The sequence below is a fragment of the Aquarana catesbeiana genome, linkage group LG11 (assembly GCF_042186555.1).
Source record: "Aquarana catesbeiana isolate 2022-GZ linkage group LG11, ASM4218655v1, whole genome shotgun sequence".
NCBI classification, from domain to species: domain Eukaryota; kingdom Metazoa; phylum Chordata; class Amphibia; order Anura; family Ranidae; genus Aquarana; species Aquarana catesbeiana.
The window spans coordinates 5,180,739-5,195,637 of record NC_133334.1 but is presented as its reverse complement, the minus strand read 5'-3'; the positions used below and the strand labels follow the sequence as shown (position 1 = coordinate 5,195,637).

Sequence of the window (14,899 nt, the reverse complement as noted above, 5' to 3'; positions counted from 1 at the left end):
CAACAACCCTCGCCGTTGGTTTGGGTTTGTGGGTGGGGGCTTTTCGGAATCTGGAAGCCGCAATTTAACAAGGGGGCCCCACAGTTCTCGGCCTCCTACCCTATGTGAATGAGTATGGGGTATGTTGTACCCCTACCCATTCACCTAAAAAAAAAATGTCAAAAATAAAACACGTGTTTACAGAGGTTTTTAAAGTAATTTATTAAGGCAGCTCCGTCGTCTCTACCGATCTCTTCTCCCCTCTCCGGGTCTTCTCCGCTGATGTCTTCTAGCCCTCCCCGGTTCTTCTTCCTCTGTCCGCTGTCTTCTGCCTCTTCCAGGTCTTCTCCGTTGTCTTCTTCCTCTGTTCTTCTTCTGATGTTGACTCAACACTCTCTCCAGCTCTAATCCGGGTGCGCGGTGTACCACTACTTATGTTAGCATGGGGTAGGGTCACCAGAGGCCTGCCCCTTATGATGTCACCGCCCATCATGTCCGTGCGGTGACATCGTAAGGGACAGGGCTGCCAGATGACGTCACACAGTGACCCCGCCCCATGCCAATATAAGTAGTGGCACACCACGCACCCGGCATTAGAGCGGGAGAGAGCATTGTGTCAACATCGGAAGAAGAACAGAGGCAGAAGACAGCCGACAGAGGTAGAAGACAGCGGAGAAGACCCCACGGAAGACAGCAGGCAGAGGGAGAAGAACCGGAGAGGGCTAGAAGACATCAGCAGAGAGCGGAGAAGACCTGGAGAGGGGAGAAGAACCAGAGGAGGCAGAAGACATCAGTGGAGAGCGGAGAAGACCCAGAGAGGGGAGAAGAACTGGCAGAGACAGAAGACGTCAGCGGAGGCGGCAGAAGAGCCGGAGAGGGGAGAAGAAATCGAAAGAGACGATGGAGCTGCCTGAATAAAGTATTTTAAAAACATGTGTAATGTGATTTATTTTTGACACTTTTTTTTAGGTGAATGGGTAGGTGTACAATGTACCCTATACTCATTCTCATAGGGTGGGGGGGCCGGAATCTGGAGGACCCCTTGGTAAATTCCAAAAAGCTCCCTGCCCGCAGACCCCCACAACCAATGTCCAGGGTTGACGGGAAAAGGCCCTTGTCCTCATCAACATGGGGACAAGGTGCTTTGGGGTGGGGGGGCGCAGGGCAACCCTGCCCCCAAAGCACCCACCCACCATGTTGAGGGCATGCGGCCTAGTACGGTTCAGGAGGGGGGGTGCTCGCTCGTCCCCACCCCCTTTCCTGACCTGCCAGGCTTTGTGCTCGGATAAGGGTCTGGTATGGATTTTGGGGGGGGACCCCCACGCTGTTTTTTTGGTGTGGGGAGGTTCCCCTTAAAATCCATACAAGACTGAAGGGCCTGGTATGCTCTTGGGGGAACCTATGCCGTTTTTTTTTTTTTTTGTTATTTGGCGTGGAGTTCCGCTTCAAGATCCTCAGAGCACAAGTCGCATGCCAAAGTCGGATCAGTTAAGACGGCGATCCGACTTTGATCCGACTTCAGTGATATTCAATGGGCTGAAGCAGGATCAGAGTCGGACCAAAGTAGTGTAGGGAGCATTTTCAAAGGCGGACCGACTTGTCAGACCAGTTAAGAAGGATCCCATAGGGCAGTGATGGCGAACCTTGGCACCCCAGATGTTTTGGAACTACATTTCCCATGATGCTCATGCACTCTGTAGTGTAGTTGAGCATCATGGGGAAATGTAGTTCCAAAACATCTGGGGTGCCAAGGTTCACCATCACTGCCATAGGGAATCATTGATTATCACACGTCATGCGACTTGAGCTCCCAATGTCGGGGCGTTTGTCGTAACGGTGTGAACCCGGCCTGAGTCTAAAAATGCATCGAGTTGCTACCATGTGATTGGCTGATAGGCAATTTGTGTTACCAAGGAGTTGAACAGGTGTACCTAATAAATTGTCCGGTGAGTGTATATTGAGGAACTACAAATCCCAGAATTTTGCATTAGCATTAAAACCAGCAATAAATCTGTCCAGCCATTATGCTGATTGTGGACGGCTGTGCTCAGCGTTTTCAGCTGTCTGGATCTTGTAGAAAGTACAAAGTGTTTCCATCCGAGAACACCGCAATTATCATTCAGGAAAAAACATTACAGAGAAATGTACCGTGGTGGTGGTGGTGGGGGGGACGACTGGGGTCATCCACACCGAGAGGAAAGGTTTAATGGATGAATGGGCTGAGTAACCCAAAACAACCATGCCAATTCCACCAATCAGAGCAGAGGTCCAATATTGAAAGACTGGTTGACAAGAGCAACTGTGCCGCTGTAACAGGGACAGGCTTACCTGGTAGTGTCAGCTGTAAACTATGCCGGAGACAAGGAGAACGGTTCAAGAAGGTTTGCACCTTTATTCAGCAGAGCATCAAACATACACAATTCAATGCAAGAGAGCTTTGTATATCAAATCCACAGCATAAAACTATTCCTTATCCAAGCCAATTACCCCGTTCCTGACCGCCCTATAGTAGATTTACTGCTACACAGCGGCCTTTATGTGCAGAATCACATATACATAGAGTTGTCACCTCATCCCTTTAAACCCCAACACATATGAATTACACAAGTTATGAAGGCTAATTTAATGCAGATAAGGCAACAAGTGAGTTTAATTACCACCTTAATCAGCCTCAGGACCCGTGTAATTAATATGTGTTCGGGTTTAAAGGGATGAGGTGGCAACCCTACATATACAGTAGATACACAGTATCTGACAAAAGTAAGTACACCCCTCAGTCACATTTGTGTAAATCTTTTCTTCTATCTTTTCATGTGACAACACTGAAGAAATGACACTTGTCTACAATGTAAAGTAGTGAGTGTACAGCTTGTATAACAGTGTAAATTTGCTGCCCCCTCAAAATAACTCAACACACAGCCATTAATGTCTAAACCACTGGCAACAAAAGTCAGTACACCCCTAAGTGAAAATGTCCAAATTGGGCCCAATTAGCCATTTTCCCTCCCCGGTGTCATGTGATTTGTTAGTGTTAAGTGAAAATCTCCAAATTGTGCCTAAAGTGTCAATATTTTGTGTGGCCACCATTATTTTCCAGCACTGCCTTAACCCTCTTGGGCATGGAGGTCACCAGAGCTTCACAGGTTGTCACTGGAGTCCTCTTCCCCTCCTCCATGATGACATCACAGAGCTGGTGGATGTTAGAGACCTTGCGCTCCTCCACCTTCCGTTTGAGGATGTCCCACAGATGATCAATAGGGTTTAGGTCTGGAGACATGCTTGGCCAGTCCATCACCTTTACCCTCAGCTTCTTTAGCAAGGCAGTGGTGGTCTTGGAGGTGTGTTTGGGGTGGTTATCATGTTGGAATACTGCCCTGCGGCCCAGTCTCTGAAGGGAGGGGATCATGCTCTGCTTCAGTATGTCACAGTACATGTTGGCATTCATGGTTCCCTCAATGATCTGTAGCCCCCCAGTTCCGGCAGCACTCATGCAGCCCCAGACCATGACACTCCCACCACCATGCTTGACTGTAGGCAAGACACACTTGTCTTTGTCCTCCTCACCTGGTTGCCCCACACACACTTGTCACCATCTGAACCAAATACGTTTATTTTGGTCTCATCAGACCACAGGACATGGTTCCAGTAATCCATCTCCTTAGTCTGCTTGTCTTCAGCAAACTGTTTGTGGTCTTTCTTGTGCATCATCTTTAGAAGAGGCTTCCTTCTGGGACGACAGCCATGCAGACCAATTTGATGCAGTATGCGGCGTATGGTCTGATCACTGACAGGCTGACCCCCCACCCCTACAACCTCTGCAGCAATGCTGGCAGCACTCATACGTCTATTTCCCAAAGACAACCTCTGGATATGATGCTGAGCACGTGACCTCAACTTCTTTGGTGGACCATGGCGAGGCCTGTTCTGAGTGGAACCTGTCCTGTTATACCGCTGTATGGTCTTGGCCACCGTGCTGCAGCTCAGTTTCAGGGTCTTGGCAATCTTCTTATAGCCTAGGCCATCTTTATGTAGAGCAACCAATCTTGAACTTCCAGTGACCAGTATGAGAGAGTGAGAGCGATAACACCAAATTTAACACACCTGCTCCCCATTCACACTTGAGACCTTGAAACACTAACAAGTCACATGACACCGGGGAGGGAAAATGGCTAATTGGGCCCAATTTGGACATTTTCACTTAGGGGTGTACTGACTTTTGTTGCCAGCGGTTTAGACATTAATGGCTGTGTGTTGAGTTATTTTGAGGGGACAGCAAATTTACACTGTTATACAAGCTGTACACTCACTACTTTACATTGTAGACAAGTGTCATTTCTTCAGTGTTGTCACATGAAAAGATAGAAGAAAAGATTTACACAAATGTCACTGAGGGCTGTACTTACTTTCGTGAGATACTCTACGTGATTCTGCTCTTCCGCATAGGGGGTGCATGTGCTGCTCCTGGAGAGAAAAGCAGATGAAGGAGTTGTCAGGGGGAGTCCTGTGATCTCTGTGAGAAGGAATAAATACCTGGAAGGGGGACACTGACACATCACTCAGTATGCTGCATGGAATGATGAAAATATACATCTGATGACAGGACCTCTTAAGAGAAGCTTACATGAAGAGGGCTCAGGGGGGGCAACACCAGATAAGGTGATGTTAAGGACCTGCAGGAAGCGGGACAGTGGGTGGAGTCTGTGGAGTCGCAGATTCTGAAAAGTCCAATAGGTTTGTGCGTTGTGAAGTGTGTGTGTGTGTGTGTGTGTGTGTGTGGGGTGACAAGAAGATGAGTTTTGTTTTATACATTTTCTGGTCCTATGTGTGTGCTTGACCTTTCCTATCTGATTGGTTGGAATTCTCCTTTAATATTGCAGCATGAACCTGATGCAGGTGGACTCGGTCCAGCGGTGGATGGACGATCTGATGCTGATGACGGAGTGTGAGTGTATGTGCATCCTCCAATCCAAACCCATCAGTGTGGAAGATGATTCCCAGAGTGACCTCATGCTGTCCACGGCGGAAAGTTCTCAGAACTGCCTGGAGATGCTCCTCCGCCGGGCCTGGATCATCAGCACCGAACTAACCAAGATTGTCCAGAAGTTGGAGAAGAACCGCTGGAGACGGGTCCACACCATGACCATCAAGACCAACTGCCATGTTCACTCCATGATCAAAGAGTACAATGCGCATGCCAAGGCCTCCACAGACTGTATGCATCAGGTACTGATCGTTTCCTCCCATATGGTTTTATAGGACACAAAGGGTGGGTGTAATGCCAGGATATTCCAGGGAGTCATTAGGTGTCTGCAGAAGCACAGGGCTACACTTGGAGACACAGAGGTACACAGAGGCATGCTGGAGACACAGAGGCATGCTGGTGACACAGGGGTACATTTGGAGGCACAGAGGTATGCCGGTGACACAGGGGTACATTTGGAGACACAAAGGTGCATTAGTGACACAGGGGTACATCTGGAGACATGGGGGAACACAGAGGCATGCTGGAGGCACAGTGACACACTTGGAGACACAGAGGCATGCCGGTGACACAGGGGTACATTTGGATACACAAAGGTGCATTGGTGGCACGGGGGTATATCTGGAGACATGGGGGAACACAGAGGAACAGGGGTACACTTGGAAACATGTGAGCATACAGGGGTGCACTGGAGACCCAGGGGGACACTTGGAGACACAGAGGCATGCTAGTGACATGAGCACACTTTGAGGTAAGGCGTGCACAGGAGTGCACTGGAGATACAGGGGTACCCTTGGAGACACAAAGTTTAACAGAGGTGTACTGAAGATGCAGGGGTGCACTTGAAGACACAGAGGAACATGGGGGCATGCTGGTTGCATAGGGGTACACTTGGAGACAAAGAGGTATTCTGGTGACACAGAGGTACACTTGGAGACACTGAGGAGTGCTGGTGGCACAGGGGTACACTTGGAGTGCTGGTGACACAAGGGTACACTTGGAGACACTAATGTGTGCTGGTAGCACAGGGGTACACTTGGAGTGCTGGTGACATAGTGGTACACTTGGAGTGCTGGTGACATAGGGGTACACTTGGAGACACTAAGGTGTGTTGGTGGCACATGGAGGGCACTTGGAGACAATGAAGTGTGCCAGTGGCACGGGGGGGGGGGCACTTGAAGACACTAAGGTGTGCTGGTGGCACAGGGGGGCACTGTGGTGTGCTGGTGGCACAGGGGTACACTTGGAGACACTGAGGAGTGCTGGTGACATAGGGGGGGCACTTGGAGACAATGAGGAATGCTGGTGACATAGGGGGGCACTTGGAGACAATGAGGTGTGCTGGTGACATAGGGGGGCACTTGGAGACAATGAGGTGTGCTGGTGACATAGGGGGGCACTTGGAGACAATGAGGAATGCTGGTGACATAGGGGGGCACTTGGAGACAATGAGGTGTGCTGGTGACATAGGGGGGCACTTGGAGACAATGAGATGTGCTGGTGGCACAGGGGGTACTTGGAGGCACTGAGGTGTTCTGGTGGCACAGGGGGGCACTGTGGTGTGCTGGTGGCACAGGGGTACACTTGGAAACACTGAGGAGTGCTGGTGACATAGGGGGGCACTTGGAGACAATGAGGTGTGCTGGTGACATAGGGGGGCACTTGGAGACAATGAGGTGTGCTGGTGACATAGGGGGGCACTTGGAGACAATGAGGTGTGCTGGTGGCACAGGGGGTACTTGGAGGCACTGAGGTGTTCTGGTGGCACAGGGGGTACTTGGAGGCACTGAGGTGTTCTGGTGGCACAGGGGGCACACAGAGGCACAGGAGTATGCTTAGAGACATTGGATCACATAGGGGTGCACTAGAGGTCCAAGTGTACTGTTGGAGACACAAAGGCACATGAAGGTGCGCTGATGGCACAGAGGTACTATTGGAGCATTTCCTGGAGGCACAAAGTTTGGGAAAGCGCTGGAACATGGGATGCATGGAGGAGGGAGAAACTTCGGGTGCGACACTGGTAGCACAAGGCTCAGTTTAGGTGTCGCAATGCGTTGCTTGAATGTCAGGCCATGTGTAGCTTCATTATTCAAGCTGAAGACAATCAGAACAGATGCTTTCTTATTGGCTGTGGCACTCTGTGTTGTTCAATCCCAAGAGTAGTGAGTATTACAGAATGAACATGCAGCATGTAATCGGATCCTCCTTCCAACCACTGCTATCTTGGCTGTGACTCTCTTCTCTTCACATATTGCATTGTCTTCCTCCACAAACTACTGCAGGGAAATCTCCCCATTGTGGGAGGGGCAGAGACACAAAGAACTGCAGGGAAATCTCCCCAGTGTGGGAGGGGCATAGACACAAAGAACTGCAGGGAAATCTCCCAATTGTGGGAGGGGCAGAGACACAAACTACTGCAGGGAAATCTCCCCATTGTGGGAGAGGCAGAGACACAAACTACTGCAGGAATTCTCACTATTGTGGGAGGGGCAGAGACACAAACTACTGCAGGGAAATCTCCCCATTGTGGGAGGGGCAGAGACACAAACTACTGCAGGGAAATCTCCCCATTGTGGGAGGGACAGAGACACAAACTACTGCAGGGAAATCTCCCCTTTGTGGGAGAGGCACATACTAGTGAAAGAAACTTTTAATACTGGATTCTGTAGGCGGTATTAGAAACCAGTTTCACTACCTACGAAAAAATTTGGAGTTGCACTTTAATGTTCTGTTTTATTGAATTATTATATTTGGCAAAACTGATGATAAAAAAGCGATTGTGGCTTTAGTTGTGACATTTGATACAATGAAATCTTTGTCTGACTCGTCGGGTGTCAACCAATGACGTGTTGCGGGAGCAGAAGATTGCTGATGGCGATAATGGAATTACTTTGGATTATTTTGCTGTTTTCTGATGCAAACCTAAAACAAAAGCCGAATTATCTGCTTGTAATTTCAGAGGTCGAACATGCAGCGTCCCGGCTGTGTAGAATGGCGACCCTCGTCTCTGCGCTCACATACACTTAAGCCAGTAATGGCTGCCTGCGAAGGGCATAAATAATGGGGAGAAATAATGTGTTATCGGCTTTCAGAGACGCCTAATAACTTTTAATGGAGTAATTCTACAGAAAAGTGAGAGCAATCATCGTGCCGCCCAGGAGAAACGACGCTCCGGATATCAACAATTGACTTGTTGGCGTCTAATGTGGTTGTTTTGCCGGTCGGAGTGCTGACACCACAATCCGGCTATTTATAGGTCCAATAGGAAAGGAGCGGATATTTATGGTCGTAATGTTTATGTATCCTAAAAACATAATTCACGCCAACTCTTAATGATAGCAATGTTTCCCTCTAATGTCTCCGCAGTATCAAACCTTATTATTGGATAAATGTTCTGAGCTCACCGAACTCACCGAGAGGTAAGATGGCTCTATAAAACACCGAGAAGATTTCATTCATTATCTGCCATTATTCTAATTATTATTATTATACATTTATATAGCTCTGACATATACCACAGCGCTGTACAAGGATCACTGAGCCAGTCACATCAGTCTCTGTACAGAGGAGCTTATACTCTAATGTCCCCTCCCCCACAGTCACATCAGGCTCTGTACAGAGGAGCTTATACTCTAATGTCCCCTCCCCCACAGTCACATCAGTCTCTGTACCAGAGGAGCTTACACTCTAATGTCCCCCTCCCCCTTCACAGTCACATCAGACTCTGTACAGAGGAGCTTACACTCTAATGTCCCCTCCCCCACAGTCACATCAGTCTCTATACAGAGGAGCTTACACTCTAATGTCCCCTCCCCCCCAGTCACATCAGTCTCTATACAGAGGAGCTTACACTCTAATGTCCCCTCCCTCACAGTCACATCAGTCTCTGTACAGAGGAGCTTACACTCTAATGTCCCCTCCTTCACAGTCACATCAGTCTCTGTACAGAGGAGCTTACACTCTAATGTCCCCTCCCCCACAGTCACATCAGTCTCTGTACAGAGGAGCTTACACTCTAATGTCCCCTCCCCCACAGTCACATCAGTCTCTGTACAGAGGAGCTTACACTCTAATGTCCCCTCCCCCACAGTCACATCAGTCTCTGTACAGAGGAGCTTACACTCTAATGTCCCCTCCCCCACAGTCACATCAGTCTCTATACAGAGGAGCTTACACTCTAATGTCCCCTCCCCCACAGTCACATCAGTCTCTATACAGAGGAGCTTACACTCTAATGTCCCCCCCCACAGTCACATCAGTCTCTTTACAGAGGACCTTACACTCTAATGTCCCCTCCCCCACAGTCACATCAGTCTCTGTACAGAGGAGCTTACACTCTAATGTCCCCTCCCCCACAGTCACATCAGTCTCTATACAGAGGAGCTTACACTCTAATGTCCCCTCCCCCCACAGTCACATCAGTCTCTATACAGAGGAGCTTACACTCTAATGTCCCCTCCCCCACAGTCACATCAGTCTCTATACAGAGGAGCTTACACTCTAATGTCCCCTCCCCCCACAGTCAAATCAGTCTCTATACAGAGGAGCTTACACTCTAATGTCCCCTCCCCCACAGTCACATCAGTCTCTGTACAGAGGAGCTTACACTCTAATGTCCCCTCCCCCACAGTCACATCAGTCTCTGTACAGAGGAGCTTACACTCTAATGTCCCCTCCCCCACAGTCACATCAGTCTCTATACAGAGGAGCTTACACTCTAATGTCCCCTCCCCCACAGTCACATCAGTCTCTGTACAGAGGAGCTTACACTCTAATGTATACACTATTATGATTGTGTGGTTTCCAGTTTTTGTCTCTTAATGGCTGATCAGGGGGGGGGTGCGCAACGCCAAATGGTACACAGGCCACAGGCAGCAGGGCTCTCCCAGTAAGCAAGGAGTGGGCGGGGCCATGAGCTCCAGTGAAGCTCTGACCCCTAACACTAGGCAAACTAGGCAGCCGCCTAGGGGCGCCCAGCCTCTGGTTTTCCTCCGTGTCTGCGTGCTCTGCAGGCAGCAGCATGTGACTAAATCAGTCTCAGGCAGCCGCTGCGTTGTAATTAGAGGCACAGCACAGCACTTGAGGACATGTCCTGAGTCTCCCAACAGAGCGGAAGCAAACATCCCCCGCTGCTGCGCGCCTCTATGATTATCAGTGATTGACCTGTCCGTCTCTCTCAGAGACTCTCTGGTGATGGTCCCAGTACAGCCAGCTCCGCCTTACACCCAATGCATCCCTTATAGGACGGGCGCCCAACTGCCGGCCCTCTGATGAGGCTCACCACCTCCTGCTCTGGGATGGCGGGCCAACAATCCCAGATTGCGGGTTCCCAACTCGCCATCCCCGACCATCAATGTGAAGAACAGAGCCGATAGTAGAGGAAGCAGAGACGATGCATCCTGTATAGCACCGCCTTCTGGCACATGGGCAGGGCAAAGGGGTGGAGTCAGGGGCGGAGCCATGGGGGCGGCCAAAATGAGATTTCGCCTAGGGTGCCAAAAATCCTTGCACCTGCCCTACTCTGTTCCCACCCCATACCAGGCTGCCTGTACATTGGGCGTCAAGAGGCCGCGGGGTGGGAGCTGTGCCACTGGTGAGCCCGCAGATAGTGGGCGGAGCTCAGGTGGCAAAGAGCAGGCGGGTCAATAAGTGAAAAAATGAAATTGAATTATACAGTGTCAGCTTCAGTAACAATGTACAGATCAGCAATACAAATCAATGAGAAAAAAAACGTGCTAGATAATATAGTATCATCATCTGTGCAAACAATAAACAAACCTATTAAAAAACAATTATTTCTGAAATCAATAATCAAAGACTTGCATCCGTATCCAAACCACAATGCAAAGACATATATATAGTCTGCTTATGATCTTTGTAATAATAAAACTATATGTGGTTAAATATATCCTGTAGAGATGTACAAATCATTCCATTCCGAATTCGTTTTTCAACGAAATTCAACAAATTTGTTAATTAGGAAATATTCTAATTAACAAAAATCCGTTTAAAGAATTTTTCCGAATTTGGAAAATACGAAAATTGGAAAATACGAAAATTCGGAAATCCGAAATTTCAAAAATACAAAGATTCAAAAATCTGAGAATAAGAGCGAAAATCCGAAAATTCAAAAGAACTAATAATAACTAACTAATAAATTATAAGTATTGGAATTTCCTTTCAAATTTGGCTGTTAGTGAACGTAACGAATACGAATTTATCCGAAGTTACGAATTATCGAACGTAACAAATTAATAATAAATAATAATAATACAAATTTTTATTATTGTTTATTATTATTAATTTGTTAAGTTCGTTTATATGTGACATTCGTTATTTCGGATAATTCGTAACTTCGGATAAATTCGTATTCGTTACGTTCACTAACAGCCAAATTTGAAAGGAAATTCCAATATCTATAATTTAATAGTTAGTTATTATTAGTTAGTTAGTCAGTAGTTATTATTATTGCGGATTTTTGAATTTTGGGATTTTTGAATTTTCATTCTTATTTTTGGGTTTTCGTTCTTTTGAATTTCCGGATTTTCATTCTTATTTTTTAATTTTTTAATTTTTGAATGTATTCGAAATAATGCATTTCGCTCATAGTGAACGACCCGGAAAAAAAAACAAACAAATAAAATGAAAACGAACTCATTTTTTGGCATTGCACATGTCTACTATCCTGTCTGTTTGTAATGTAATAATCCAATTAGGAATGATAAACATGGGTAGGACTGTATGATACCAGTGGCAGCTGGTGGTAATTTTTTTGAGGGGGGCCGCAAACACCCACAGCCTTCCGCCCTCCCGGTCCGGACAGTTGGGTCCGGAGCATTTACCCCGTCTATGGCGGGCATCATGGGCGGCGGGCATCACGGGCGGCGAGCATTACGGGCGGCTTCCCCTTCTCTCCTCCGCGGGCATCACGGGCACAACAGCTTCCCCTTCCCCAGCCCAGCAGCTTCCGTAGGCTTCCATATCCTCCCTCCTCCTCGGCAGCCAATCAGAACGCTTCTCCTTTCGGCCAATCGGGAAACGGGTCTCAGGCCACGTTTCACGTTCCACGTCCCCAGAGCCCACCCTATTTTGAAGCCAATTAGAGCCTCTGGCTCTAATCACCTGCTTAAAAAAAGACACCCACCCAATTGGAATTCATGCATTCGGTGTCCTGTAAGGGGCCGGACACATGGATGGGGGGGTGGGGGGTGGGCGGCAACACCTTATTTTTTTGCAGTGCCCCTCCCAGATCCGCCCCCCGCTCTGTACAGATTTGTGGATATATTTTGGGGTACCTGTAGGATATGAGCCCCCCAAATAACGGTTGTTGTTGGATTTTTCTATCAGGTGCACCCAGGCGGAGGATGAGGATGATCTGACGTCGATGAAATTCGGCATTAATGACACGCTGACGTCGGTCGGTCAGAACTTCAGCCGGCTGATTAATCTCGCCTTGGTTCAGGAGGTGAAGGTAACAAAATAAATCCCCAAAACATTTCTATGTATTCATCACATTTCTGTAGAACAATGAAAAGAACTTGGAGAAGATGAATCCAATCCTTGTATGGTGTATAGGGATCGCCGAAGATTCCCACACACGCATGGTGCTGGGCTCCGGGGTTTTATGACTGATATTGAGAAAAGAAACATTTTGCTATTCCAGAATCTTAGATCCTCATTTACAGATCTTGTGAAGTCCAGATGGGGGGGATTCTTGTAGCTGGAATCAAATGTGTATTCCAACAAATGAATGATAGGCTGACAGCGCCCCCAACTGTCCACGTGTAATCACACCTGGGGCAATTGTCTGCCGTTAGGGAAAGACGATCGTTCCTGGTTGCAGACAGAAGTGCAAAAAGATAACTGTAGATCCTGCCAGAAATCATGTGAGCTGATAACTTTCTGTTCTGCACTCTTATCAGTTACATTGTTCCCAGATCTTTTTGGGGACTACATAACACCCCCCCTTACATCATGGAGAGGAGTAGTGTGTGTGTGTGTGTGTGTGTGTGTGTGGGGGTTTCTGTAATTCTGTCCTAGGGTGACAACAACCTCCATTGATACAGTATGGTGAGTAAGTGTTGTCACCCTAGAACAGGAAGTGTGTTGCTGGCAGGATCACTACTAGGTGAAAAGAAAAGAAGCATCTAAAAGGAAAACGAATGCAGCCGGCTTGTCTAAGGACAGGCTGGCTGCAATATATGACGTTCTTGGAGTCAGTTGCATTGATCGCTCTTCTTTCACCCTAATTCATCAATGAAGTGGGTGAGGAAGGTGGAGGGGCTGAGACTGGCTCATTGTGAGAGAATGGAGCACTGGAGTCTCCGGACGGGAAGAACCCGCGGCGTGGCGCGATCTCAGCGGATGATGTCATCTCACGATGATGTAATGCTGTGCAGTGGTGTCAGGCTGCGGCAGGAAAGACGCCTGTTATCGCCATCCTCTTCCATTATTCCTCCTGCCCCCCCCTCCCCCCAGAATAAAATCAGCTTTATTCCCAAGAGTGAGAGCCACAAAATAAATCATCAGGATCCTTCCCACAGGTCCCGCAACGCGCCCAGGAGACGGTCTTTCCTGAGTCACCACGTGTTACATTGTATTAGAAAAAATTAAATATGGCGGAAAGTCTGATCTGGGTGAGACCAGAAAAGACAGCGAGACAATAATACAGGATAATGGGGACCCAATGCCAGCAACCCCCCCCCCAAAAAAAAAATAAGTGATCAAATCCTCAGGTTATATGCAGAGTGATTAGTTCCATCCATTTATATGTTAAGTCACTGACACCTTTCTGATCGGTGCACCCCCCAAACCTTCACTATCACCTCTGATCAGTGCACCCCCCAAACCTTCACTATCACCTCTGATCAGTGCACCCCCCAAACCTTCACTATCACCTCTGATCAGTGCACCCCCCAACCCTTCACTATCACCTCTGATCTGTGCACCCCCCAACCCTTCACTATCACCCCTGATCAGTGTACCCCCCAACCCTTCACTATCACCTCTAATCAGTGTACCCCCCAACCCTTCACTATCACCTCTGATCTGTGCACCCCCCAACCCTTCACTATCACCTCTGATCAGTGTACCCCCCAACCCTTCACTATCACCTCTAATCAGTGTACCCCCCAACCCTTCACTATCACCTCTAATCAGTGTACCCCCCAACCCTTCACTATCACCTCTGATCTGTGCACCCCCCAACCCTTCACTATCACCCCTGATCAGTGTACCCCCCAACCCTTCACTATCACCTCTAATCAGTGTACCCCCCAACCCTTCACTATCACCTCTAATCAGTGTACCCCCCAACCCTTCACTATCACCTCTAATCAGTGTACCCCCCAACCCTTCACTATCATCTCTGATCAGTGCACCCCCCAACCCTTCACTATCACCCCTGATCAGTGCACCCCCCAACCCCTCACTATCACCTCTGATCTGTGCACCCCCCAACCCTTCACTATCACCTCTGATCTGTGCACCCCCCAACCCTTCACTATCACCTCTGATCAGTGTACCCCCCAACCCTTCACTATCACCTCTAATCAGTGTACCCCCCAACCCTTCACTATCACCTCTAATCAGTGTACCCCCCAACCCTTCACTGACATCTCTGATCAGTGCACCCCCAACCCTTCACTATCACCCCTGATCAGTGCACCCCCCAACCCTTCACTATCACCTCTGATCAGTGCACCCCCCAACCCTTCACTATCATCTCTGATCAGTGCACCCCCAACCCTTCACTATCACCCCTGATCAGTGCACCCCCCAACCCTTCACTATCACCTCTGATCAGTGTACCCCCCAACCCTTCACTATCACCTCTGATCAGTGTACCCCCCAACACTTCACTATCACCTCTGATCAGTGTACCCCCCAACCCTTCACTATCACCTCTGATCAGTGTACCCCCCAACCCTTCACTATCAC

The 14,899-nt window shown here is 48.4% G+C and overlaps 1 protein-coding gene across 1 annotated transcript in view; it reads left to right on the top strand.

The window, feature by feature from the left end:
• Window positions 1-14,899, top strand: part of INSC (INSC spindle orientation adaptor protein) — a 170,948-nt gene that overhangs the window by 68,397 nt on the left and 87,652 nt on the right. The window contains exons 3-5 of the mRNA XM_073603960.1: window positions 4,857-5,202; window positions 8,327-8,379; window positions 12,308-12,431. Coding sequence (XP_073460061.1) covers window positions 4,857-5,202; window positions 8,327-8,379; window positions 12,308-12,431 — 523 coding nt within the window. The remainder of the gene's footprint in view (window positions 1-4,856; window positions 5,203-8,326; window positions 8,380-12,307; window positions 12,432-14,899) is intronic.